General features: G+C 62.7%; 1 protein-coding gene across 8 annotated transcripts in view; it reads left to right on the top strand.

The window, feature by feature from the left end:
- Nucleotides 1-25,468, top strand: part of INPP5A (inositol polyphosphate-5-phosphatase A) — a 181,357-nt gene that overhangs the window by 131,788 nt on the left and 24,101 nt on the right. For all 8 annotated transcript variants that reach the window (XM_036829047.1, XM_036829041.1, XM_036829044.1 and 5 more), the window contains 3 exons: nt 1,286-1,338; nt 2,749-2,868; nt 13,126-13,210. In XM_036829047.1, the coding sequence (XP_036684942.1) occupies nt 1,286-1,338; nt 2,749-2,868; nt 13,126-13,210 (258 nt within the window). The remainder of the gene's footprint in view (nt 1-1,285; nt 1,339-2,748; nt 2,869-13,125; nt 13,211-25,468) is intronic.

The raw sequence follows: 25,468 nt of genomic DNA, 5'->3' as shown, positions 1-25,468 counted from the left end.
GTGACCTTGCGAGAGCAGTCTGGGCAGGGGGTGGGGTTAGGAGCCCACGGGGCGCCGAATGGGGCAGAAGAGAGAGGAGCCCCTCGTGAAGGCCTTTCTGTCGGGGGAGTAGAAACAAACGGGGCGGTGTTAGGGAGGCGCGTGGAGAGCGCTTTAGCCGCTGAACCGTCTGCACTAAGTAAAGAAACGCATGGCTGACCTGGGCCCCTGCTTCCCTGGACATGGCCGTCAGGAGGCAGTGCTTTTCGCCGTGTTGGTCTCTGGGTCCCACTCGGTTACCATCTCTGGGACCACATGGTCTCCGCCCTCTGCCCCCGCCTGTCACCACGGCACAGCCCCACATGCCCCCCGCCCGAGGACCAGCCCCTGTGCTCCGGGGACGCTTGACACGCTGCCCTGGGGTGTGGGCGGAGGGTCCCGGAGAAGACAGACGTTCCCTCCAGCACCCTAAAGTTTGCCACCAGGGATTCAGGAAGGTCCCCAGTGCCTCCCAGGACTTGCAAGGGGTGCCGGGTGGAGCCCCACTCCCAAAACCGCTCAGGCCGTGAGCTACCCGGTGCTGTGTGGCCATTGAAGTGGAAGTTGATTATGACACCGTCCCACGCGGCCCCCGACACAGAACGCCCTTCGTCACAGAGCGGCCGCTGGGCAGCCCGGCTGCGCCCCGCCCTCCTCCCCGCCCAGCGTGAGCCCGAGGGGACGAGGTGGCCGCTGACGCCGGACGGGGCAGGTGCCACCCCAGCTGCGGGACAGCAGGCCGGGTGGCGGCTCAGCGAGGCTTCTCCCAGCTTCTCCAGCAGAAGTTCTTTTCTTTGAGGGGGGGTTGGTGGAGAAGTAAAGATGGGGTTTCCGTGGTCTGACCCCCCGTCTGCCTCCCGGGCTCCCACATGGCTCTCTCGCGGCCATGACGCCACAGGCCCCGAGCCCGCTAGTGGCGGCCTCTCCACGCAGACCGCGCAGCTTCCTTCCGGCTCAGACGCGTCCTGTCACCCGCCAGGCCTGCCAGCCGCGTAGGAGGTCTTGCTGGAGCCGCTGCGCGGGGCCCCTGAACTTGGCCAAGGGCGTCCTCCTGTTCACTGGGGCTCCCCACGGCCTGGCCGGCCGAGCCCCTGCAGCCTCCTCCGGTCTGGGGGATGGTGGTGGTCGTGCCTCATGGTGCCCTCCCTGCCCGCGGCCAGTGCGGAGCCCGTGTGGTCCCACTTTTCTCGGCGCCCCGACTGCCTGTGAGTCAGGCGTGCCCTCCTCCCCCCTCACTGCTGACCAGTGTGACCTGTTTGTTTTTCAGTGCAAGTGGTCGAGGAAAGGCTTCATCCGGACGAGGTGGTGCCTTGCGGACTGGTACGTCCACCGTGGTCCCCTGCGTCCCAGGACGCTCCCCCTTTAGTACTGGACACAAGCGGTGCGGGGGGCACTTCCGTCTAAGGCTGCCCAACCTGAGCCGACCCTCTACTCTTTGACCCTTTTTGTTCTGGCGACTCCGTGTGACACAGAGCGTGGTTGCCGGGCCCATGACTCTGGTGTCCCAGCACTCACTCCCGCCCGCCTCCCCGCCCTGTGGGTGCCCTGGCAGCCCCTCCCCATGGTGGCCCCCTGCTGCTGCATCCAGCAGCGGGTCCTGCCTCCCTGACGTGCGCTCGGCCACCTGGGGTCGGTCCCGGGGGACTGAGGGCCGCGGTCTGCACTGCGAGGTCCTGGGGTTGGGGTGTCTCCCTGGGGAGAGGCCCGACCTGCCGCTAGCTGACCGCTTGTTCAGGCCAAGGCTGCAGCCCATCCTCAGGAGCCGCACCCCCGTCAGGTGCCAGTGTCAGCCAGTGACCGTGGCCCCCCTGCTATTTCCACGCGGGCCCCTCCTTGGGGCCACGCAGGTCAGGGCGTTCCCTGGGGCCAGGGGAGCTGAGACAGCCGCAGCCTTCGTGACCTGACCCCCCCACTTCTGCCCTTGCCCTCAGTCCCACGGCCCCACCCCGGTCCAGCGTGGGAGGGGCACGGGGTGGCCGCCTGGGGTCAGTGGGTCCTCATGAGGCCATAGGAGAGAATTCGAGCTCTTTATCTGGAATTCGGGGCCCGGTGGTCCCAGCTCTGCAGATGGCCCCCGCCTCGCTGTGCGGCAGACAGGCTGCAGTGATGCCCCAGGGCTCCCTGGGCACGAGAGGCTGACGGGCCAAACCCGCCTCGCCACGTCCCTGCAGAAGCCCAGGCGACACTGGGCTGCCAGGGTTTCCCCAAGGGTTTTCCAAGGGCTGTGAGCTTGGGGCTTCTTCTGGAGAGTGAAATGAATCCCTTAGTGACCCCCGTGGCACGGGGACCCCATGGTGAACACTGAGCGGCACAGGGGGCTTCGGGCTGTAGCACCAGCTGCCCGCGGAGGGAGCTGAGGCCTGGGGCGGGGCCTTGTCCCCTCCCCGCCGGCCCTCCCCCGGCCCCCCCCCCCCCTCCCCCCCCCCCTTCCCCCTCCCTCCTCCCCCCCCCCCTCCCCCCCCGTTCTGAGGAAAGTTCCTGGGATCCTGTGTAGGTCCCTTTCTTCCGAGAAACAGCTCCCTTTTCCGTGGGCCGAGCACCCGCGTCCCTGTGGGGACTTGACTGTGTGGGGACTCCAGGTCTCGTGTGTCCTCTCTGACCCCGCCTCGGAGGAGGACGCGCCTGGGCAGCGCGGGTGCGCCTGCCCTGAGGAGCCGCGTGGGGAGGGGGCCGCGCAGGTGGCCCGGCAGCCCCAGCCCTCCTGCGAGCTTTCTGTCTCTGTCCCCGCAGTGCCTTTGACCTGGTGAACATCCATCTTTTCCACGATGCTTCCAACCTGGTTGCCTGGGAGACCAGCCCTTCTGTGTACTCGGGGATCCGGCACAAGGCCCTGGGCTACGTGCTCGACAGGTAGGTGCTGAGGGGGGCCTCCCCCCGCCCACCTCCGGGGAGGATCGCGGCTTGCTCTTCGAGCCACTTTTCCTAGTTAGCGTTTTCCTATTTACCAAAAATACGAAACTTGCCGACGTGACCCAGGGATAATGCACAAAGCCCAACCCCTGCCCCAAGGCTCCCGCTGTCCCGTCCAGAAGCGCTGGACGGTGGGTGGCCTCATTTTCTTTTCCGTCTGGGGGAGAAGATGAGCCACAGCAGATGGAGGTCTCCTTTGGCCTGGGGTCCCGCTGGCCGCGGGCTGAGTCTTCCCAGACTCTGGCCCACGCGCCGGGCCCCGGCTCTAGGCCCCTTGGAGCGGCTGGCTGGGCAGGTGTGCCCTGCCCGGCCGAGCGCCGCCTCCCGCACTGCTCTGCCCCAGCTTCCCGGCCTGGCTGCGGGTGTCTGGCCAGAGGGGAGGCAGCCTCAGTGGTCGTTAGAGTGTGTGAGCTCCTCCCGTCACCTGCCCAGGCTCCCAGCACCCCCTCCAACCGCCCCGACCCCCGTCACAGCTGGTTTTCAGGACCCTCCCCCCGGGCCCTCTGGGGCCCTCCATCTGTCTGCGATGGTCTCATGTGACCTTTCACAGGGTCACCGCTGATGGGCTGTCATCTGGGAAAGAAAGGGAGCCCCTCACACCCGATTAACAGGCTGTGTTTGGCCCTGATTTGCCGGAGTGCGTCCAGCGGCCGAGTCCTCAGATGGAGGCCTCTCCCACCAGCGCCCGTGCCCTAAGTGGGGCCTTTGGTCCGCTTGGGCTTGGGGCGGGGTCTCAGATTCCCCAGGACCTCGCCAGCCTGCCCGGGCCACGAGTTGTGCCTGTTCCTTCTGTGCACGTGCTCGGCCGAGATGCGCCCTGGACGGAGCCGGAAGGCCAGGAGCCTGTCCCTGTGCCGCCGTTCAGCGGGGCGAGACAGTGGCCGCCAGTTCGCCTCCGGGCTGCCGGAGACCAGGCCCCTTGCCCCGTCCGAGGCCCCCACGTGGGGGACACGGGGGTCTGCTTGCCCTCACCCTGTCCGCAGCCAGGCGCCAGCATCGCCCAGTCTGTGCTGAGGCCCCGGGCTGTCCGCCCTCGTGGCACCGGCCCGACGCGCACAGTGCCTTGGTTCAGGAGGAGGCCCAGGGGCACGTGCGGTCACATCAGACTTGGGAGCGGCCCTCCTGGGAGGGGTCACCTCGCAGCGGCCAGACCGGCCCCCCGGGGCTGCTCGGCTGGGGCACGGCTGGGGCCCTGCGGTCCCCGGGCCCTCTCTGGGGCCTCCTTCGGGGCTGGAGCCGGCCGGATGGGGAATGAGCTGGGCTTGGCGGCTGTGGTCAGGTCGTCAGACGGATGGCCCGAGGATGTGTCACTGCCCCAGACCGCCTGTGCTCTGCGGCCCCCGGGAAAGCGGCCTCTGGGTTTCGGGCCCTTCCCCGGCTCTGCGTTCCCATGGGGGGCTTCTGTGGGGCGCTCAGCCAGCCGCATCCGGACCTCCGCCGCGCGGGGCCGGGCCGCCCGCACAAAGGGCCGCTCTGTCGGCGGTGAATGACGGGCCGCCCTTTCATCGGGGTGCTAACCTTTTGGCAGCCACCAGCAGCCCGCATTCTCTCTGCCGGCTGCGAGGACAATGCCGTGCTGGCCCTTTGAATGGACGCTGCCACCAACAGTTTCCCATTCAGGGCGTTGGGAACCTCTGGGAACATTGTCTGCGGCCGGCGTGGACGCAGGGAAACAGCGCGGGGTCCGAGGGGAGCCCGCCTTCCCGGCTTAATCTCCCTGTAAAGCCTCGCAGGCTTGCGTTTCCATCTGAGCGAGGGTGTCAGGCCCGGGAAAGGTGGCACGTCAGCCCAGGTCCTGTCCCCACGAGCTGGTGGGGGGACCTCGGGTTAAAACCGAGAGGCACCCGGTGCTGTGTTTGCAGTTTTTCTGTGAATCCAAGATTATTCCAAAATAAAAAGCCTATTTAAAAAAAAAAAACCAAACCCTGAGAGTCAACCTCTCGTCTGAAGTGTGTGAGCTTTCAGAAGTGTCTACGCTATGAGCAGCGCCCGCCATGCGTGTCCCCTGCAGAGCGCCGCGCCCATGACGCCCGCCATGCGTGTCCCCTGCAGAGCACCGCGCCCATGACGCCCTTGCTGTGGCGGGCTTAGTGGGAAGGATTCCCCTCGGAGACGCTGGAAAATAGGATTTCCAGTGTTAATAAAGGGCGGCCAGTGGGTTCGTCTGGGTTTTTATGATAAATTATAACTGATGTTTTTGTGCAATAATTTTTTGCTTTAAATCTCTTGTTCTGGGACTTCCCTGGAGGTCCAGTGGTTAAGACTCTGTCCATTCAATGCAGGGGGTGTGGGTTTGACCCCTGGTCAGGGAACTAAGATCCCACATGCCGCGAGTCGGGGCCAAAAAAAAAAAGAAAATTAAAAAAAAAACCTCTCGCTCTGCAAGGTTAAAAGAAGACAAACCTCTAATTAGCAAAGGGTATCAGGCTTGGAGACTCTGCCGTGGGCTGTGTTGGGGCCTCTGCGCGGGGCCTGGGGTCCTGTCCGCCTAGAGGGGTGGCTCAGACCCTCCCCGGGGCTCTGGGGGGGGGGTGCTGTGCGGGCCGCGTGCACCTTTGTACCCACCGTGGGGACAGGTGGTCCCTCTCCAGGCGCACAGTCACGCTCTCGGGGAGCGTTTGGGGCATTAACTCAGCAGCAGAGACTGCAGCTCACACAGCCCTTCCTGGACCCTCCCAAGCTTTCGGCCGTGAAGTGAGATTTTTTTTCCACAAGTGACAGGGCTCTTGTGTCTCCCTGTGCAATGCGGCGGGCCAGGTCCTCAGGAACATTTTTACATCACAACTGTGAAATCTCGGCATAAAGCGCCCCTTTGTCCCCCAGTATCTCTTCACAACTACAGTCCATTGTCACAGCGCTGAAGTTAATTTGATCAACATTGGGACATTTAACTTTTATGTCCGGTCAAAAGAGTTGTTTCATGCTCATTTTGGGCTTTCAAAGAAAATGATTGCCGGAAAAATAATGCTGCCCGGAACAATCCGGAGCAATCAGTTTCCCAGGGCGCGGCAGTGTGATGTGGCCACCACACGGCTCCCCTTTGTCATTCTGCGGGCGGTCATCCGTCAGCTGTCAGCTGCTCAAAGACCCTCGTCTCAGGGTTTCTCTCAGGGCCGTTCCCAGAACTCGCCTCGCTGGTCAGCCAGCAGAAGAAAAGCCGCCGGTCTCCAGGCAAAGACAGGCTCTGTGCTAAGGATGCGGGTCTCATCGGGACGCCCCACGTGGCCGGTGGCCCCGAGAGCGGGCTCTGGTGCCTGTGGCTCCCACCTCCCCACTCAGGCGTCCCTCAGCCTGGAGGCCCAGGTGGCCACTGTCCCGTGTCTGTTTGGAGCCCAGCTCGGACGCAGGAGTCCCGGGCCCGCCAGGCAGCGTCCTTGCCGCCCCGGCTCCTCCTCAGCCCCGGCGCTGGGCTCCCGCGTGCTCCTGGCGTCAGGCATCCAGCGAGGCGTGGAAGGCTACGATGAAAGTCACGCGCCCTCCACTCGGCAGTGTCAGGTTTACGTTTTTCCGTGCTTGTCCTTCTGTTCAGAAGTGAAACGAGGGTGCCGTCGGTGCCCCTGTGTTCTCCGTCCTGAGCCCTCGTCGTACCCGCCCCCCCCCCACCCCGCGCCGTCTTGATCCAGTGCCTGTCTTTCCTGGACCCCGTGCACATCCCTGGGCCCCCGTGTGCGTTAACATGTGTGCAGTGTTGCATATGTTTTTACTGCACGTTTGCATCCTCTGTTGTTTTGGGGGCTGCAGGCTTCCGTGAGCCCCTTACGTGACATCCTGGAGCGTCACGAGGACGGCAGCACGGGCACCTCCCTCTATGGCTCGTATCCTGGCTTCGTCACTCCCACACTCCAGCTCCATGTCCCTCGTGGCAGCTCCGTCCGTGCTCGTCCACTATCTTGCTGGCCTTCCTCTGGGGTGTTCTCAGGGCTTCGCTAGCACTCAGGACGTCTCGTCCTTCTCCGCCGGACTGTGGCCCCGCCAGCTGCGTGCTCACCCGGGCTGGGGACCGCGGGATGGTCTGCATCTCCCGAAAGCCGCTGACATTCAGCATTGTTTCCGACGTTCTTTGGTATCAAAAGTCTTAAAGCCTCCCTCGGCTTTCTGAGCTTCCAGCTCTTGTTTTCTCTTCCGGGTACGTGGGGGAACTGAGTGGCCCCAGGAGGCTAGGGGTTTTCTCTGCTTCTCTGGCTTGTGGTGGCATCTGAGCAGAAAAGACGTACTTAATATTATGTTGCTATTTAAAGAACGAATGAGAGAACTGCTGACGGGAAGCTCAGCCTGACGCCTGCAGGAGGTCTCCACCCACAGCCCTGCCCTGGAGACCGTTGTCATCAAAGGGAGCATGGACATCCAGAGGGTGACAAGCAGCGATTTGATTGAGAAGTGCCGGCGATGGTGGGGCCTGAACCCCTCCTGTGACCTGGCCCCCCGACAGAGGCAGCCTCGTGGGCTGGAGGACATCTCCGTGCCCAGACAGGAAACTCAGGCCCAGGCTGGAGCCGGAGCAACCGCGCAGATTACTGGAGAGCCCGGGGCCACGATGCACTTCGTTGCCCTCAGCTCTGGAGGCCACAGGTCTGGGGTCAGGGGCCAGCGTGGTCCGGCTCTGGAGAGGCCCCTTCCTGCTGGACGCCGCTGGCTGCCTTCTTGCTGTGTTCTCAGGTGGCAGAAGAAGCCCTGGTGCCTCTTCTTACGAGGACACCTGTCCCATCGGATCAGGGCCCACCCTCACGGCCCCATTTGACCTTGATCATCTCCTTAGAGCTCCGTCTCCAGTACTGTCTCAAGGGGCTGGGCTTCAACGTAAGACTTCAGGGACAGTCCAGCGCCCGCCGGGCCTCATGGCCTCATTCCAAGAGCCGAGCTCCGGCCACCAGCCAGCTGAGACCAGAGGGGCATTTCAGAACGGGGCGCGGTCCCTGGAAGCTTACGGGAAAGGGTGGGTTTTGTAACCAGCCACAGCGGCTGCCCCGGCGCTCCGCATGTTCTGCTGCTTGAGGGTGTGGCCCCACTGTGCTCCACCCCACGCAGGTGGCTGAGGGTTCGTGTGTCACCCGTGCTGGCGAGCCCTCGGCCCAGCCCCAGGGTGCCTGCTGCTGCAGGAGGTGTGGCTGACCTCCCAGGTCGCTGGGGCGCCAGGCCTGGGAGACGCCGGGCTGGAGGAGCGCGTGGTGCCGGCTGGCGGGGCGCACGCGTCGCTGGGACTTGGCTCAGGTTCTGTCCCCCAGATGTGTCCTTCCTCCTCCTCTGTCTCTGCCTCTGGTGCGTCTGGGACAGCCCACCTCCCCACAGGCTCCCTCGTGCCTGCAGCTGTCACAATAGGGGACTGTCCCCCGGGGCTGCCAACCCCACTGGCCCAAGCCTGAGGCCAGCACGCGGGGCAGAGTGAAACGTGCAGTCCTGAGAATAGCTTCCAGGAAGGTCGGTCTGTAGAAGGCGGCTTAGATGCACGTGTGATAACTCCTTCAATCCGATGCTTTAAGACTAAGGGAAACTCCGAAGACCCTGAAGTCAGCGGCCAGTCGTAGGAATCTCCTGCCGTCCATGCTTCGCTATTTCAACTTGTTTGACCTGAGCACGCGGCCTCTCCCAGATCTGAGACGAGACCTGAGGTCGGTTTCCACCACGTTCAGTAGCTAAAAATAACAAAGGAAGGACCCTGGAGTGCAGCCTGGTGGGCAGGCCCGACGGCCCCTTGTCTGCCCCGCCGCCGGGCATCCTGTCCAAGGCCCGAGCCGCCCCTGGTAGAAACGTGTGACCTCAGGTATTCGATCTGTGGCCCCTTCAGGGCTGTCGCCTCTGCCATCGGGCTCTTCAAGCCGCGAGGCATCCTTGGCGCCTTCCTTCCTCACGGGCAGCCTGAGCGGGTGTGGACACTTCGGCACAGCAAGGTTCCTTGCGTCATGAAATCGCCCGTCAAAACAGAAAGAGGCTCCGTTTTCAGGGCCTAAAGCATTGATTTTTATGGCCCTTCTTGTAATTCTCTTTCTGAATTAGGCACATGGTATCGATGTGGGCTTACTTTTTAATCATAATAGCTACTGACAAGGTAATTAATTTTGAAACAACGCTTTTTTCCTGCTGGCCCAAATGGCACTATGTTGAAATTAAAAGTGAGGGCTGCGGGCCGCGGTCTGGCACTCGAGCGACTGCTTCCCCGTGACAGCCCTTCCATCTCGCCTCGGACGGCGATGTTATTAATGGGCTCAGGCCATTACATCAAAAGGAGCAGGGCACGGAAAGATGATAAAGTTTAGGATTTTAATGATAGAATTACAAGATCCGAGACAAGCTGATGAAATCACGTCACCAGTCACCGCGGGCCACCCCGTCCGTCACCAGAAAGAGGCCGCGGGGGCCGGGTTCCAGGAAGGCCGCCAGATGCAGCGTTCTCTCCCTCCGAACCCCCAGAGCTCTTTAAAGTTGATTTAGTCCCACATTAAATCTGAAATTTGTTGTCCTTTAAAAAGGAAATTACCTCTAAATGGATTCTGCCATTTAATTAGCCAAATAGTCTTTTGCTTCCCCGGTGCAGTGTCGGCTGTCTGCACTGCTTCCTGGTCCCTCGTTTCCCGCCCGTCCGTCAACGGCGAGGACGGTCGGCCGGGCTCGTGCTTCACCCAGATCGTCCGACACCCGCCTGCCTCCACACGCCTCCCAGGAAACCGCCCGCGTGGGGACTGGGGCCCAGGCCCGGGCCGGACCTCCTGTGCGTCCCTCGGCTCCTGGGCCCCTGGCCGCCTCCCCCGCGGATCCCTCGTGGCCCCCTGGAGCAGGAGAGCTAGCGTGGCCGTGACCTCCAGCACCTTCAGGCACCTTCCAAGGCTTCGACCCCAGGAAACGTGGAGCTCCAGCCTTTCCTGCCGCAGGGCTGGAGCCTGGCTTTCCAAGCCAAGATTTAAGGCAAATGCTCTGGCTCGAGAAATAGTTCAGGATCGAGGGGCGCCGTGAGCGCTCTGGCCTCACGTCTGAGCCGTGTCCCCGTCTTCTTGCTCAGGTGTTGCGTGTGACCCGACACCACGTTAAGTGTAAGAAGCCGCGAGAGAGCAGCCGGTTCGCCTGTGAATGCAGAGGTTTCTCCACTGGCCACACTGACTTTTCTCGAGGACGTTGTGCTCTGGGCTTCTTAATAAACAGAAGCTGATACACCATCAGGATAAAATGTGTAGGTTTAAAGTGGAAATTTAAAGTGTTTCTGCCCAGGAAGCGTGACAGCTCGCCCTCCTTCGTTCAGCAAATCAAGTCGAAGCTTTGCTTTGGTTTAGTTTTTCTTAAAGAATAAATAAAAAGAACGAAAGAAAAGAGAAGTCCCCTTGAGCGGCCTGAGGTCCGAGAGGCGGCGGTGAGGAGGTGCCGTGTGACCGCTGAGCCCAGACCTCGCGGGGTCCCAGGCGCGGTGCCAGCTTGCTCCCCAGCCCCCTGCCCCGGGGACACCCCGACGGGCACCCCCCAGGCCCCTGTTTGGAGGCAGCCTTGCTGGGCCGCTGGCGCGGGGGGCGGGGGCTGAGGCCGGGAGGTGCCCCCGAGGGCCTCTGGGAGGCCTGGGGCCCACAGTCCTCGGGGAGCTGCAGGGACCAGCGGTCCTCGCGCTGGGGCTGTGTGGCTGCTGGGCGCAGAGCGGGTGACGTGGGGTCGCAGAGCCGTGAGGCTGGAGGGCGAGGGCACGGGGGGCAGCCCCCGTGCCCACCCCCAGGGACAGGCCCCGGGGCCGCAGGTGTCTCTGGCGCCTGCACACAGCCAGCAGTCACTCAGCAGGCCTGCAGTGAATAGTTCCGTTTGGGGGTTTTTTAAAGAACAGTGTGGCGGAACCCCAATGGTTGTGTCTCTCTCATCTGCTCACTGGTCCTGGGAGCGGGGCCGGGAGGGACGTTGCTGCTTCTCCTTTCCTGGTGGGGCTTGTGCACCGGGTCCCCCTCCCAGAAGATGGGCAACCACGGAGTCCGTGCCCCGATGTCCTGATGGCAGGACACCCTGTCGACCTTTCCAGGAACCTGTGCAGGTTCTCTGAGGTATTTTCTTCTTCTAAAGTTGTTTAAGGGCAGAAAAAGATTAACGTTCTTCAAGATGGCTCGGATAGCCTCCTGCTGACAGACAGTCGGTGGGGGCGGGTTCTTCCCCTCACCCGCAGGTGCCAGGCAGGTGCCAGGCAGGTGCCAGGCGGGTGGGACGGGGTGGGGTACACAGCCGGTCCTGGATGCACGGCAACCCCGGGGCCGACCCGCCGGCCTCCCTGTGTTTTCATCCCTGAGCGATGTTTCCTCCACAGAAAGATTTAACTTTAACACAAGAAGTGACATTGCTGGTTATCTGCACTGTTAATGACAATCTGTTAAAATACGTCCTTTGTCTTCAAATTTGCATGTATGAGAATCAGTCCAACTAAACAGGAAAACAAGACTTTTTGTGGAATTTAGCTACATGATACAGCAATTAACATGCAAGAGAATATGAAAACAGCTGAGACAATTCCTAGAAGAATTTCAACAAGCAGGGCTTCCCTATAACAAGTCCTATGATTTAAAAGCATACAGGAATAGATAAAAGATCTGCAGAAAAGGAGAGTCTCAAAAGACCCATGTAATCTAGGGACTCCGGTTCCGTACAAACTCAAGGGGAAGAGGATTGAATGTTTAATAAAGGGTTTGGATCAGTCGACTGTTGGGAAAATCGATAAACTAAGATCCCTTCTTCACACGTAATTCCAGATGGATTAAAGGCTGCCCTACAGACTCTGCCAGGAAGACGAGAGAAGGACTTGTCGGGAATCAGCCTTGGGGGGGGAAGGGCCAGCAGCGGGGGGGACGTGGGCGTGTTTCCTGCGTGAAAATCAAGGCTCGCGCGTGACGAGCACCGTGAGCGCAGACAGCATCGCCGTCACGCTTTACAGGGAAACTCTTGGAGCTGGAAAAGCCGGAGGCGAGGAACCAGACGGGAAAGCAGGCCAGGCGCGAGCCAGGAGCGACCCGCTCGCCGTCCCCGGGGGTGCGGACGGGACTGTCCCTCCAGCCCAGCGGCCACCGTCGTGAAGCAGCGGTGATGTCGTTGCTGTCGGTCACCTTTCCTTTCTCAGGCTAATGGGTCAGGTTGGGAAGGCCGCTCCCCGGGGTTGGGGGCACGCCTGCTCGCTCCGCACTGGGGGCCGGACAGGGCAGGGCCGGCGGCACCCGGGTTTCTCGGTGCCGGCCAGAAGCTTCTGAGCTGATCTGGGTGATGGGTGCTCCCTGGCTTTGCCCGCCTTTAATATTTATTTTCTCAGAGTCCATCGCAGCACGTGGGCCTTGGGGACGGCGCCCCACCCTGTGCCCGTGGGCCCTGCTGCTCCGTCTCAGCGGGGGTGTCAGTGCAGCCACCAACGGGCAGCGGAACTGGGGACCTGGGTCACCGAACCTCCCTTCCCTTCTGCCCAGACCACACGTCTGCTCCACGGGTTGTCTTGTTAGCCATGGTTCGCATTCTGCTTTGAGTTGGAAGTGACCCGCGCTTGCTTCCTTTGCCCTTGAGGCCAGTGCAGCCGGGACCCTGCTGCCACCAAGAGCGGGGAGGGGGTGGGAAGTGAGTGAGTGGAGGATCGGGGCTGGGTGGTGTTCTGGCCTCCTACCGGGGAAGAGAGGTCTGTATGGGGCCGGGGGGGGGGCGCTGACATATCACTGTCACGTTTGCCGTGTGTGCGTTTCTCAGCTGAAAAATCTCTATGAAATAAGTTGTGGTTGATTTAAAATATGTGCAAAAAGTTTTTTGAGCAAGGCAATACCTAGCATAAAAAAAAAGACATAATCGCTCTTACTTTGTAGCTTCCAAACATCCACATGGGGATAAGCTACAACACTGAGAATGAGGTCAGGTGTCCACCACCGATGGGAGGAACCGTCCACGGGCCAGACGGAGGCGTCCTGGGCTCATGTGGGTCGCCCGCTCCTGGCGGCTCTCCCATGTCTGGCGTGTGGCGTGGCCCTTTTCCTTCCCTGGCGCAGGCTGTTGTTTCCCGCCAAACGTGGTTTTCACGGCCCCGGCCCAGCGGATGGGACTGCGCTGGCGCACACCTCAGTGCTGGCAAGCTGGGCGCCATCTGGGGAACGCGTGTTGATCACGGTCACTGGGGTGCAAGTCTCCTTCAGCAGGAGGCGGTAGGAAGTGCGTGGTGGGGAGCCCGGGGAGAGGCCGGGCGTGGTGCCTCAGTAACCCCCTCTCCTTCTTTCCTCCCAGAATCATTGACCAGCGATTCGAGAAAGCGTCCTACTTTGTCTTTGGCGATTTCAACTTCCGGCTGGATTCCAAGTCCGTGGTGGAGGTAGGCCACGCCGGGAGCCTCACGCGTGTTCGGTCGTGTTGGGAAAACAGCGGAAGCCCGTGGTCCTCGACGGGCGCGTTCCCACCGTCCTGCTCACTGGTTCTATTTAAGGCAGAATCTCCTAATGGAGAACGTTTTACTGTCAAAAGGGGGCTGTTATGGGAGCCCCTCAGAACGAGTAGTTGGGTAGCGGTGGGTCGCCAGCTGTCGGCACACGTGCTGAGCCTGGAGGTTCCGCTGTTGAGCGTCGGGAGAGGAAAGAGGAGGAAGCTGCCCGTGAGAAGGCAGCCCCTGGTCAGCCGTACGCGCCGGTTCCCCCCAGCTGTGGGAATCTCCTGGGCGCCCTCAGGCCCCTAGGTGACGCTCCCCTGAGTAGCAGGTGCAGGGGGATCCTGGATGGGCACCAGCCGCGAGGCGCCCGGGTCGGAAGGCCAGCTCGTCGGCCCCACCAGGTCCCGCCACGTGGCCTGGAGCGTGGTCTCCTCTGCGTGGGGCCGGCTTCTCCCAGACGGTCCGGGGCCCTGAGCCCCGCTGCCGCGCCTGCCCCGCTCTCCTGGGGCTGCAGTTCTGATGGCAGTGCCCCAGGCCGCAACAAAGGGGGGCCCGCCAGCCGCCAAAGGTGAGCGGGTCCACCCAGGCCCGGGTGCAGGAGGGAGACCACAGCGTGCAGGGTCCAGCCCAGGCCTGTCCAGAGCGGGGCACACACAGGCGTGCGTGTGCAGTGATGGTGCAAACAGCAGGGGGAGACCCCGGTGGTCCCCTCTTGTCATCTTCCTTTGGCGTCTCAGGTACAAGTAATCCTCCCTTCTCGTCAGAAGATTCTCTCTTAAAACTGAGCAGCGAGAGGCGCCTGAGTGTGGGGAGGGGGCTTTCGGCCACTCGGAGTGTTTTCAAATAGACAAATGAATTCCACTGAGGACCATAAAATCCTGCATTTGGTTCTGCTGACTTTTCTCCCCTCATTTTGAGTTTGGCTCAATCAGCAACCTGGATCCAAGGTCCCCTGGGTTCTGCGCCTTCGAGCCACGGGTGCGATGCCCGCCTGTTGAAATCCGCCGGTGCACATGTGATGCTGTGAGGGGCGCCGGGAGCCCGGCCTGGTGCCCGCAGGCCAGGCGCCCTCACCAACAGCGCCTCCTCTGGGAATTTTAGCCGCACTGGTTTTCCCGGGGTGAGCCCCGAGCGCAGGTCGCTTCTGGCTGGTACTTGGGCCCAGTGAGCCTGCTGTGCCGGAACGGCCTCTGCTCGCCCGAGGGCCCCGCGTGAAGGGCCCTGGACAGACCGGAGCTGATGGACGGGAGCCGCCAGCCGCAGGCGCGTTGGGAGCAGATCCGGGAGGTTTCCAAAGTGGCCTTTTCTTTGCCAGCAGAACAAATGCCACAGAAAGGGCAGCGGCTCTGGACGCAGGCGGAATTGTCACGGGACGTGTGGCGCATGCGGGGCTCCGGTTTCCGTGGGGGGCGCCGAGCTGGGCGCATGGCCGGCGGGGAGGCTCCCGCAGAGGCGTGGTTTCCTGTTCTCACTGAGTGGGAAGCGGGAGGACACGGCCCTGGGCGTGAGCGGGCGTGAGCGGGGCTGGGCCGAGTACGCGCGGTCGTGACACGCGTGGCTGCCGCTCATCACGTGACCCCTCCCCTTCCCCAGACTTCTCTGCCCGGCGCCCTTTTTCCTGACCCTTCACCTTCAGATCTTGGCTTGACCTCAGGGACCCGTCCCGTCCCCTAGAGGAAGGACTCCTGCCACACGGTGACCGCACAGGTGGCCGCTGCTGGCCGGGGTCATGATGGACCCTGGACTCGGCCGGGGAGGCGCTGCCACGGCTGGGATGCTCTGTCCTTCTGTGTTTCCTCCCAGAGTTGGCAGCCCGGCCCCGGTACCATCAGGATGTCGGGGCTGCTGGTACAGGACCCGCGGCCGCACGTCCTTGACCGTGAGTGAGAGGGGGCAGAGCCCGAGCAGGGACGCAGGCGCTCACTTCCTGGTCAGGAACAGCCCGAGGTCGTCCCCCGAGCAGCAGAGCTTTGGGGACCAGACCGCGGAGGAGGGAGAGGGCTCGCCCCCGAGTGCTGAGGGGCTGCCTGGTCTGTGGATCCACAGTGAGACCCCCGAGAGTGGGCGCATTGTTCTGAAGGCCACCGGGGGCCCCAAGTGTCTCCAAGGACCAACAGCCTGAAAGTTCCAGGCCAAAAGCCTCGGTATTTGGTGGGCTGCCCAGGTTTTAATAAGTTCCTCTTCCTTCAGGAAAGTACAGGGGGTCTTCGTTCTTGAGTGCTTTTCCAACTAATTAACTGACTTAGATAAGGAGCTACGTGAAATGCTGTTTTTGTAGGCAGTTCTCACAAACAGCTGACTTTTCAGGGAAGCGGAACTATGTGCACAAGCTTCCCCTCCTGGGCCCCTGCGGACCCCGCCTTGGCCTCCCCGGCCCTCGGCTTCCCTCGGCCTGGCCGCCCCTGGACCTGCCCCAGGCCTTGGTGTCCCGCTGTCTGGGCAGCTGGTGAGCACACCTGGGAAGGTGTGGGGTGCGGGGTGTCTGAGCCTTCCCTCTGTGGGCGGCTGTGTGTGAGGTCAGGTGCAGAGCAGCAGTTCCGCGGCTGGTAAGAGTCACAGACGTTATGCATTTGTGTGGCCCCTTCCCCCAGGAGGTCATTTCCTAAACAATCATCCGTCCGCTCTAGGCTAGGCATTTCCATGTGCCTTAATCGGAAGCCCCTTGGACTGTACTGGGGACCCCATGTCAGTGGTGCTGAGAGGCCAGAGGGACCCACGGCAGGGACAGGTCCTGGGCACGCAAGGGCACGCGAGGGCTGACCCAGGCGGGCCGCCCACCACAGGGGGGGCAGGAAGCAGGGGCCCTCCGCCCCGCCCGCCCTGCCCGCCCCGCCCCACACGTGCTCGGGAGAGCGGGTTCTGGTGAGGGGGCGTGGCCAGGGCGGTCTCGGGCCCGAGGAGGTCCCACTGCACCCCAACCGGACGTGGTCGTTTTGAGCAGCCGCTCTTCCCAGCGGGCCTGGTTGTAGGCGTCGGGCTTGGCGGAGCGGGGCGGCTCCAGGAGACCCTCGTCCTCCGGGCACACGGAGTCTCCCTCGCGGAATCGGCGGCTTCACCCAGGGCTCCGTTCAGCCTCCTCGCAGCCTCTTCTGGGAGCCGCCCGGAGTGTGGCAGCGCATCTAAGTGGACCTGAATGCCACCAGGACACCCCCACACCCCCGAGCTCTGGGCTTGCCCACGACAGCTCGCTGGACACTGCCCCTGCCCCGCTGCTGCCAGGGAGTGTTTGCCCTGGCTGTGCACCGCACACGTGAGAAACCCAGCGCTCCGTTGTCCAGGGCTGTGAATTTGGCACTTTCAAAGGAGGGAGGAATCAATAGTGTTTAATTGAATTATTTGCTCGATGAATAAACAGATGTGTCTAAGATTCGTGCATTAATTTTTGGAGGGTTTTCTTGTGCACGTGGTTCTTCAAACCATACGGTCCGTCTATCCTGTGGATAAATGGCTGTTCAGTTGATGAAAACTTACATCTCTGCGCACAGTTTATTATGTAAGTAAAGCAAACCAATGGGAAATGATTTTTATTCCCAACACGTGGAGTACGGTTTTTGGTATAGCGAGTTTTTAGGACTGTTTGGTCAAATGAAGACTTTAGCCCTAGGAAGTAAGGACCGTCTCCTCCTCACGCCCCATCAATACAGTCATGAGCTGTTCACGAAACGTCCAGGCTGTGCAGGAAGCTGCCAGGCGGTCCCGAGGCTGAGCGCCCTGGCGGAGAAGCGGGGATCCAACGGGGGAATCGTAGGCGGGAGCGTGGCGTGTGACGCCCGGACCCCACCCTTGCGCCCGCGTGTCCCCTCCGGGTTGCCACGTCACCTTTGGCCCCAGACGTGTCCAGCTGATCAAGAAAATTATAATGAACTTGGTATGTTCTGAAGTTCCCACGGAAGACACAGCTTGTGCCTGGTGGCACCTTCCTGTGCTGTGTTTCGTGTCCCCGCCTGCGCCAGTGTTCCGGGACAGACCGGGCGGCTGGGACACCGGTCTCGAGGCAGAAGTCTGAGGTCGGGGGGGCTCCCTCCTGCCTCCTCGGCTCTGGGGGCCCAGGCGTCGCTGGGCTGTGGCCGCGTCACCGCGGCCTCTGCCCCGTCCTCACGTGGCTCCTCCCTGCCTCGCTTTCCTTGTGAGGACAGTCGCTGGACTTGGGCCACCCTGAATCCAGGGTGAGCTCGGCCGAGAACGTTGACCAATCACATCTGCCAAGGCCCTAGTTGACAAAACAGTCGTGGGCTGAGGTCTGGGTGGACGTGAACTTGGGGACGCTCTGCAGTCCCCTTCCTGCCAGAGCCCCGTTTCCTCTCCCACCGCTGGAGAGATCGATGCTAACTCAGAAAACATCCTTGTGGGCAAAGCTAGATCTAAGAGTTTAACTGAAAAAGACCAAGTTTCTTTTGTTGAAGATTAATTTCAGTAGCATTCATTAAGCTGCCTGTTAAGGTCTTGAATTTTAAAACACCATGGAAGCACCTCTTGGAACATCACAGTCTGCCGGCGGGCATGGCTTTTTGAAAGGGTTCCTAACTGTAGAAACAACTTAGGGAAACTCTGTGGACACCAGAGAAAGGGTCTCCGAATTTTCCCGAAAGGCTGTCAGACCGAGTGGATGGCTTCTTGAGGCCTACCAGCCGTCCCAGCTCCCAGAATGTGCGGAGCAGCGCGAGACAAGGCCGCCCGGGTGTCCGTGGCTCCGGGGCACCTCTTCAGGGGCTTTGCCTGTTACAGGAGAGCCTTGTACGGAGGCGAAGGCGGCCGCTTCTTGGGACTTGCCGAGCCGGGGGTCAGCGGGGCACATGTGGGGAAGGGCCGCCCGGTGGGCAAGGCCTGGCTGGGGCCACAGCGTCCTGCAGGTCCTCAGGCAGCCCTCGGGGGCATCACTGCGGGTGGCAGGCGGCCTCCAGGCGGGCACTGGGGCACCGGGAAGAGGGGGAGGGGGCTGGGAGGCAGGCAGCTCATCCTCCGCCCACCCCCGCCAAGGGCTGTGCCCAGGAGGTGCAGCCACCTGCCCTTTCCTTCCAGACAACACGGCCCAGGAAAGAGCACCGGTCAGAGCGAGGCGCACCAAGGCTTGAGCCGGGGCCCAGGCCTGGAACTGTCCCTTCCCCGGGTGCGCGGCTGCCCTCAGCGGTGACCCTCTAGAGACACCGGCGTTTCGTGCCTACGGACCGGGTCCTGGGGTGGGAGAGGCCATGCCGGCCCCGACCCGTGTTCCTGGGGAGGCCGGTGTCCTCAGCTCGTGGGTCACCCCACAAACGGTTTCCAGATTGCCCAAGGTCAGTGTAGCACCCAAGGTGACCACGAGTGCGCCAGACAGCACTGCAGTCGTGCGGGTCAGAAGGTCCGAGGAGACTCAGGGATGGGGACGCGGGACCTCCGTCTGCCGGCGTCGTCTTGTCTGGAGGTGGCAGGTGACCCCCTTGAAGAGGAAAGTTGAGGTCATCAAAGTTGTGCCGGCCCAACGAGAAGCCGGCTTGGCTGGGCTTTGGTGTTGGTTGCTGGTCCCCCACTAGAGCGGCAGGTACGCCCTCCCCAGCCCTGGGCCCCTGGGATGCCCAGGGACGCCATGCCTCTGGTGCTCACCCCGCCAAGCTCCTGGAAGCTCCCAGGGGGGAGTCAGGTCCTTCCGGAAACACGAGCGTCCTGACCAGCAGGGAGAAAGAGGCCGCGAATGTTCACCCTGAGCTGCAGCGGGCAGGGGCTTCTGGAAGGACAAGTCGGCCAGGGGCTCCAGGGCAAGTTGGAGACCCGCCGGTCCTTTGCAGCAAGGGGTCGCGGGCATCTTGCTGGCACCAGCGTCGGAAAGAAGTGCTTTGTGCAAAGTGAACGGCCGCCCCTCCCACCCCCGGAATTAGAGCTTCTCGTTTCAGATGCAAATTAATACAAACATGCTTGCAGAGCAGAACTGAAAAGATGATCCTGTGATCAAACTTGGCACCTCTTAAGCCATAATTAAAACAGATAAATTAAACACGATGCTCATGTGCCGTCTAATGGGCTGTGCGTCCCGAACTAATTAACGATGCAGCCTCCCGCTCAGCCCCGCCGGCGGGATTGCTCAGAGAGTATGTTTCATGCCTTGCGCGGTGGCAACTGGCAGCTGGGCGCTCAGCTGGCCAGTGACAAAGAGTGACAGCAGTGCCAGGCGCTCCCATCTCCGCGTGGCCCAGCCGCGCCCACCTGCCATCCGTCACCGCTGGCAGCCGAGGTGATGGATGCGTTTTTGGAGGCTGGCGGCTGTTTTTAAAAACCGGTTGCTGGTTGCTGACAGGTACAGGTTCAGGTGCCAGCGGGGCCTGTGAGGACCCTGGCTTCTAGGAGGTAGCAGCCGTCCCTGCGCTCACGTTCGCGGGGCGGGGGTGGGGGGCGGGGGTGGGGGGCGGGGGTGGGTGCCCAGGCGGTGCCCCAACAGCCGGAGTCCCAGCACTAACCGTGCCCGCCTTGGAAGAGGACCAGGAGGCACTGCAGAGCCCACCCCGCATCACAGCGCCGGCCAGGGAGACTACGCAGGCTGCCCGGTGGCCTGAGCCCCTGCCCCAGACCACGGGCGTTTCTGCCACCCAGCCTCCTGCCCTCTGGCTGCACATGCGACCTGGCGAGGGTGGGTTCCCACTCAGCCAGGAGGGGGCATCGCACCTGGTCGTTACCTGTGCCGGCCCTTCGGAAGGCCCCGTGAACTGCCCCCAGCCTGTTTCTGCATTTTCTCACTTCTCTGATTAAATTTATTCTTTGGAACTCAGGGAAGGCCTAGGAGGCTAAAATTTTTCTGCAAACAGAGGCAGGCAGGGGACAGGGGCAGGGGGTCTGTCCCGGGAAGGCCCCGGAGCGTCCTGCTCGGTTCCAGAAGGAGGTGACAAGGGGTCCTGCTCTCCCCCTGCCCCTTGTGCCCCACTGCCCGGCAGGTCTGAGCCCTGGTGTGTCTGTGGAAGGCCGGGGACGTTCTCAAGAGGCCAAACCAGGAGCGTGGCAGGACCTGCCCTGCGGGCAGGGCGACCCCCCGAGCGGCAGTCCGGTCCTGCTGGACACGAGCCTAGAAAGAGCCCGTGCTGCTTCCTTCTAGAAAAATCAGTCGAGCTCCCCTGGTTTGCCCAGCCGGCCGCGGGCGGGCGCTGTCGCCCCTCCGTCAGCGGGTAGGGAGCTGGCGGGGCATCTTGGGGAGGAGATGAAAGGGTCTTTATGGCGGTTGTTGTTCTCGTGAACAGCTGATGATACAGAACAAAAAGGACGAAGGCGCCTCTGACGCTGACACGGCCTCACAACAGCGCCTCTCACGGACCCCGGCCAGCGGCCTGCCGCCCGCCCGCGCCCGCCCGGCGACGTCCGCACCTTCAGGCCCTCAGAGTCCGTGTGCTCTCGGCCACCGAGGATGTCCCTCCTCCCGGGGGCCGAGGTTTGCCAGGAAAACCTCTGAAAAGCTGCGGTTCTCCAGAAGGGTCTTCCTTGGGGAAGTCAGAGTAAATGGAATGGGGGCCGTTTGGGGTCGCTCCCGCCCGATACAGGACGACCACCCCACGGTGCTTCGCGGTGAAATCTCGACGCAACCTCCGCCCCTGCTCGGCCTCAGGTCCTCGGCGCGCACCCAGGATGGTCCTTCTGTGTGTCAGGCAGGCCACTCGGACCCTGAAAACCGAGGAAGTTAGCACTCTGATGAGCTCCCCCGAGGGCAGGGTCCCTGCCAGGCCCTCCTGCGGCCGAGGCCGCAGGGTGTGGGTTTCTTCATCGTTCTCGCGGGCGCCTGCTCTGGGCCCCACTTGGTGCAGCTGAGAGGCAAGACGCTGCCCAGTGGCCTCGTCTTAACCACACGAGCTCCCCCCGCCCCCCGACACCCAGGGACAGCAGTCACGGCCCGGCACCTAGAGCACGGTGACCTCCTGGGCCTCGGGCCGGCCTGGCCGCCACAGGAGGGGCCCTGGAGCTGTGCACGGGCCAGGCAAGCCAGGGCTCTTGCTCTCCAGAAGATGTGTGTGTGTGTGCACGTGTGTTGTGCACACCATGCGTGCATGGGCATGTGTGTGTACCGAGGGGCGGTGTGTGCATGTGTGACAGGGAAGGAGGCTGAAGGTCTGGCTGGAGCTCATTGGGCCACATGTCCGTGCACTGGGAGGTACTGTTCCTGTCGCAGGCCGAGTGGCCCCGGCTGTCCCCCGGGGGCTCCCACGGCAGCGTGTACCCTGGGACCTGCTCACTCGGCCGCAGGCGGTGTGGGCGGCTCCGAGACGCATGTCTGTCTGTCTGCCCAGCGCCTACTTTTCAGGCCGTGGCACGTGTCTGCCCCGATGGGGATGGTCAGAGGGTTCGTGGAGACTTTTTCTGAGCACTTTCCTGCGGAGCCATGAGTTACCTGTGACCAAGGCAGGTTCTGAAGCCGCTGACTCACCCGGCGCCCCTTCTTCTCTGCTCCCTGGACGTCTTTAGGACTGAAATGACGTCTGTAGACGCTGGTGACCGAGGACTGGCCCATCCCTGGGACGGATGGTGCTTCTCTCCTGTTCCTGGCGGGTGGGCGTCCAGGGCACAGGCGGGCTGATTCTCCGTACCCACCTCACAGTGACCCAGCGTTGGACCCAGACCGCCCACACGCTGACTTGTGAGTGAGGTGCCAGAGGCAGCCTTTAACCCCTCGATTCCAAGAGGTGGATCTGGGCAGCCCGGGTCGGGGCCGCGGCACCGTGGGTCCTGGAGACCCCGTTCTCCTTCCAGAGCTCAGGCAGGTGTGGGGTTAAGGGGACGCAGCACAGCAGGAGGCAGACCCGGGTTAAGGTCCAGTGTCACGGGGAGAGTCATCGCAGAAAAGGCCACGTTTATCCTCTAGAGTGGGAGCTGTTTTCCAGTCATTTGAAAAAAATCTAAATGTAAAAGGTAATGATTTTCCATTAACTTGTTCTAAAGAAAACCTATGTAAAGAACTCAGGTCTTTCTTTGCACACCGTCGTTTAGAAATCCTTCTCTTTCTTTCTGTGGTCTGTGCTACAGGAGGATGCAGACGGAACGTTTATTTGTACACCTGTTTATTTTTAGACATTTTTATGGCTAGAATTTAACCAAAAGTAACAGGATGACGAGAGCAACCATGGGACGGGGTGAATTTCTCCCTGACGCCCTTTGTTGGCTGGTTTTCAGTGAAGGGCGTGGATGCCGAGGCCCGGTTTCTCTGACACCTCCGTGATACTGGGGTGGGGGGGACCCCAAGGACTCAGGGCCCTGCAGCCCAGCTGGGGCGGCAGCTCCATGCCGAGCTCCTCGGGTGCAAATTGCTGGCCTCGGCCTGGTTCCTGCTGGACACACAGCACCGAGACGGCGAGGGTGTCCGAGTGCCTGGGGAGGAGATGGCCGCCCCTGCAGGAAGGAGAAGCTGCTTGTGGCTGCGGCTTGCTTGCACCAGGAGCTGACACTGTTCCAGCTCCCCGACGGCCTCCGTTCCCGGAGTGCGGACCCCCTCTGCGCAGAGGACGAGGAGCTGAGCGCATGGGCCCGCGGGAAGCCGGGTTCAAGGCCGGCCGTGCGTGGGTGCAGGTGGGCGGGCGGGTCTCCGGCCCCTGCTCCCGGGAGGTGCCGGCACCGGGGCTGCAGACACAGCTGATGAAGCACCTGCTCTGTTCCCGCTTCTGCTTCCAGCAGGTGGACCCAGAGCCGAGTCCCACGGGGGTGGCCAGAGCTCGGGGCCGCCGAGGCGGCCCTGTGTGTGCCCCGCCCGTCCCCGGGCCGTGGCGAGTGGAGGCCGGGCTCCCCACAGCGCCCCACCGACCAGCGCGCTCCGTCCTGCAGAAGGCGGCAGCGGAGCCCCGGCGCCCCACCCCCGTCTGAGGTCTGGGCCTTTGTGGCCTCGCTCCGCGCGTCTGAAACGCAGCCCAGAGCAGCCACCCACCCCTCGCGCGGGGCCTCCAGATCAGGGTCCCTGTCCTTGTGACGTTTTGCAGGAGACGAGGGCACGGATTTCAGTGGGTGAGGGTCCCCGAGGGGCCGGGCGGGGTCAGGGCTCCCCCGCGACACCCCCAAGATGCCAGCGGCCAGGCCGGCGGCCCCGCCGAGCGTCCTCCCCCAGGGGCACGCCACGTCCGGGCTGTGTTTAGAGCCCCTGAGGACGTGTTTCTTTTACGTGCTTTTCCTCTCAGCTTCTCGGGGGTCGGTCCTACGAGCACGTTTGTGGCCGAAGAGAGAACCGGCGGCCACGGCCAGTCGGCCTCTTTGTGCCCCGGCTTTGTTTCCGATTTCATGCTATCAGCGGGTCCGCGTGTTTTCCTGCGTGAAGTTGTCAGGGGATGAAAGGTCCGGAGCGGGGTCGCACGCCAAGGGCCGGGCTCGGAGCCCACCCGCCAGCCTCCCGCCCTCCCCCCGGCCCCTCCGCACAGTAACGGTGTCGAGCAGGCCGGCCCGGCCCTTCGCTGCAGAACCAGCGCTTCCGTCCAGACCGGCTCATTCCTGTTTCATGGGGCCAGAAGGAGCCTCGTCCAAGGCTAAAACAGGGCGGCTAGCTCACCCTCCCCAGCGGTGACCCACTGCCCCGGCGCGGACGGCCGAGCTGGGTCCCTGACATGGTCAGGGGAGGGGGAGGGAGGGCGCTACCAGCTCCCTGTGTTTTCGGGAACACGTGGCTCTGTGATGGGGCAGGTGGAGTTCCCGCCCGTCCTCACTCGGGAAGAACCCCAGCGGCGCAGAAGCTGTGTCCAGTGTGGTGGGACGCAGTGTGCAGCGGGCCTCACATTGGAGGCTGCTGGCTGTCCTTCCCGAGGGCCCACGTCCAAACAGAGACACTGGGGGCCAGGCCCCAGGCGGCGGGATGCCACCACGGGGACCGGGTGGACCCTGCGGGGCTGGGGGCTTCACAACTTCAGGAAGCCGCTCTTTTGGTTATTTTTCATTTTAAGGCTGTTGTATTTTCCATTTGATGGAAAAAAAAGTTAATCCAGCCCCCAAGGTCTGAGCAGGGAACGGAGGACCCCGTGTAGGTGCCGGCTTGCCACCCACGCCCTTGACTGGAAGCGGCCTTGTCACCGGCAGGTGGGCACCGCCGAGAGAATGCTGGACCTGCAGGGGGCTGGACGCCCTTGGTCCCGCTGGTCCCTGTTTCTGGGGGCCCGTTCCGTGGTGTGAGCCTCTCCTGGGGGCCCAGGCAGAGATGGGGGCTACGCGTTACGTCCTTCAGGGGGTCTGCATTTGAACAAAAAGAGGAATACAGCCCTCTTGCTCAGAATGAACTGGAATATTTCCAGTATCTGCTGGTAGCGTCTAAATTTGGGTGCCGGACTGGCTTGGTGGTTCGTTTTGATTTTGTTTAAACCTCCTTGCTCCCCACGTGGAGGGGAAGAAGGCAGAGAGGGCTCGGGGGAGAGATGCAAGGGGTCGGTCACTGCCTGTACCTGAAACAGCCTCAGGCGTCTGGCCAGACTGGTTTCCCTCGCTGCCCGACATCAGGATTAAACCTGCCCCACCCTCTGTGCAGCCCCACGAGTGACGGGCGCCGGACAGCGACCCCGCTCACCCCTTCTGGGCTCAGGCCCTGACGAGGCCCCTTCCCCGGGCGCAGGGGTGTGTGGGGAGCCAGAGCAGCAGAGGTCAGGAGGCCGCGGGGCTGAGTCTGCACGCACGTCCCCCGCCGCCCCCCGGGCTCCGCAGCTTGGACTCCTGGTCACCTGGCTGTGCCCAGCCGTCCCGGGGACCCAGGTGCTCCTCGGAGCCTCCCAGAGGCCAGGGCGTGAGGCCCGTCGCTGCGAACGTGGGGCGCCGGCTGCAGGAAGGGAGTCCGTGCCTCCACCAACACCCAGTCTGTGTCAGACTCGTAAACCGCCACCAGGATAACTCGGGAACGAGGTGTCGCTGGGGCAGGAGGCGTCCCCCTGAGCCCAGAACCTCGTCTGCAGGCCCGAGCGTCCCGTGGGGCACGAGGGGACGGCGCCGCGTCGCAGGTCGGCAGGGAGCACCCTGGGGGGCGAGCCCCAGCGTCTGCTGACCCCTCCCCGCGCCCGCGCCCTCTGCGGGGTCTAGAACCCGCAGGGCAGGGCCCATACTCGGGCTGTGGGCTGGTGGGCTTCTTCGGGGTCCCTCAGAGACCCCTGCATGCTCACATGTCGGGACTCCCGACTCCGGTGGAGAGAGACTCAGACGCGGTCCCCAGCCCACACCGGGCTTTGCAGACAGAAGCAAGACCAGCTATTCGTGTTCATTCAAAATATGCTTCCAATACCTGCATCACTTCCTATGTTTTCTCAGGTG

This window comes from Balaenoptera musculus, chromosome 16, assembly GCF_009873245.2.
Source record: "Balaenoptera musculus isolate JJ_BM4_2016_0621 chromosome 16, mBalMus1.pri.v3, whole genome shotgun sequence".
Classification (NCBI taxonomy): Eukaryota; Metazoa; Chordata; class Mammalia; order Artiodactyla; family Balaenopteridae; genus Balaenoptera; species Balaenoptera musculus.
Note: the sequence above shows the minus strand (reverse complement) of the source record. Positions and strands in the feature narration are given on the sequence as shown.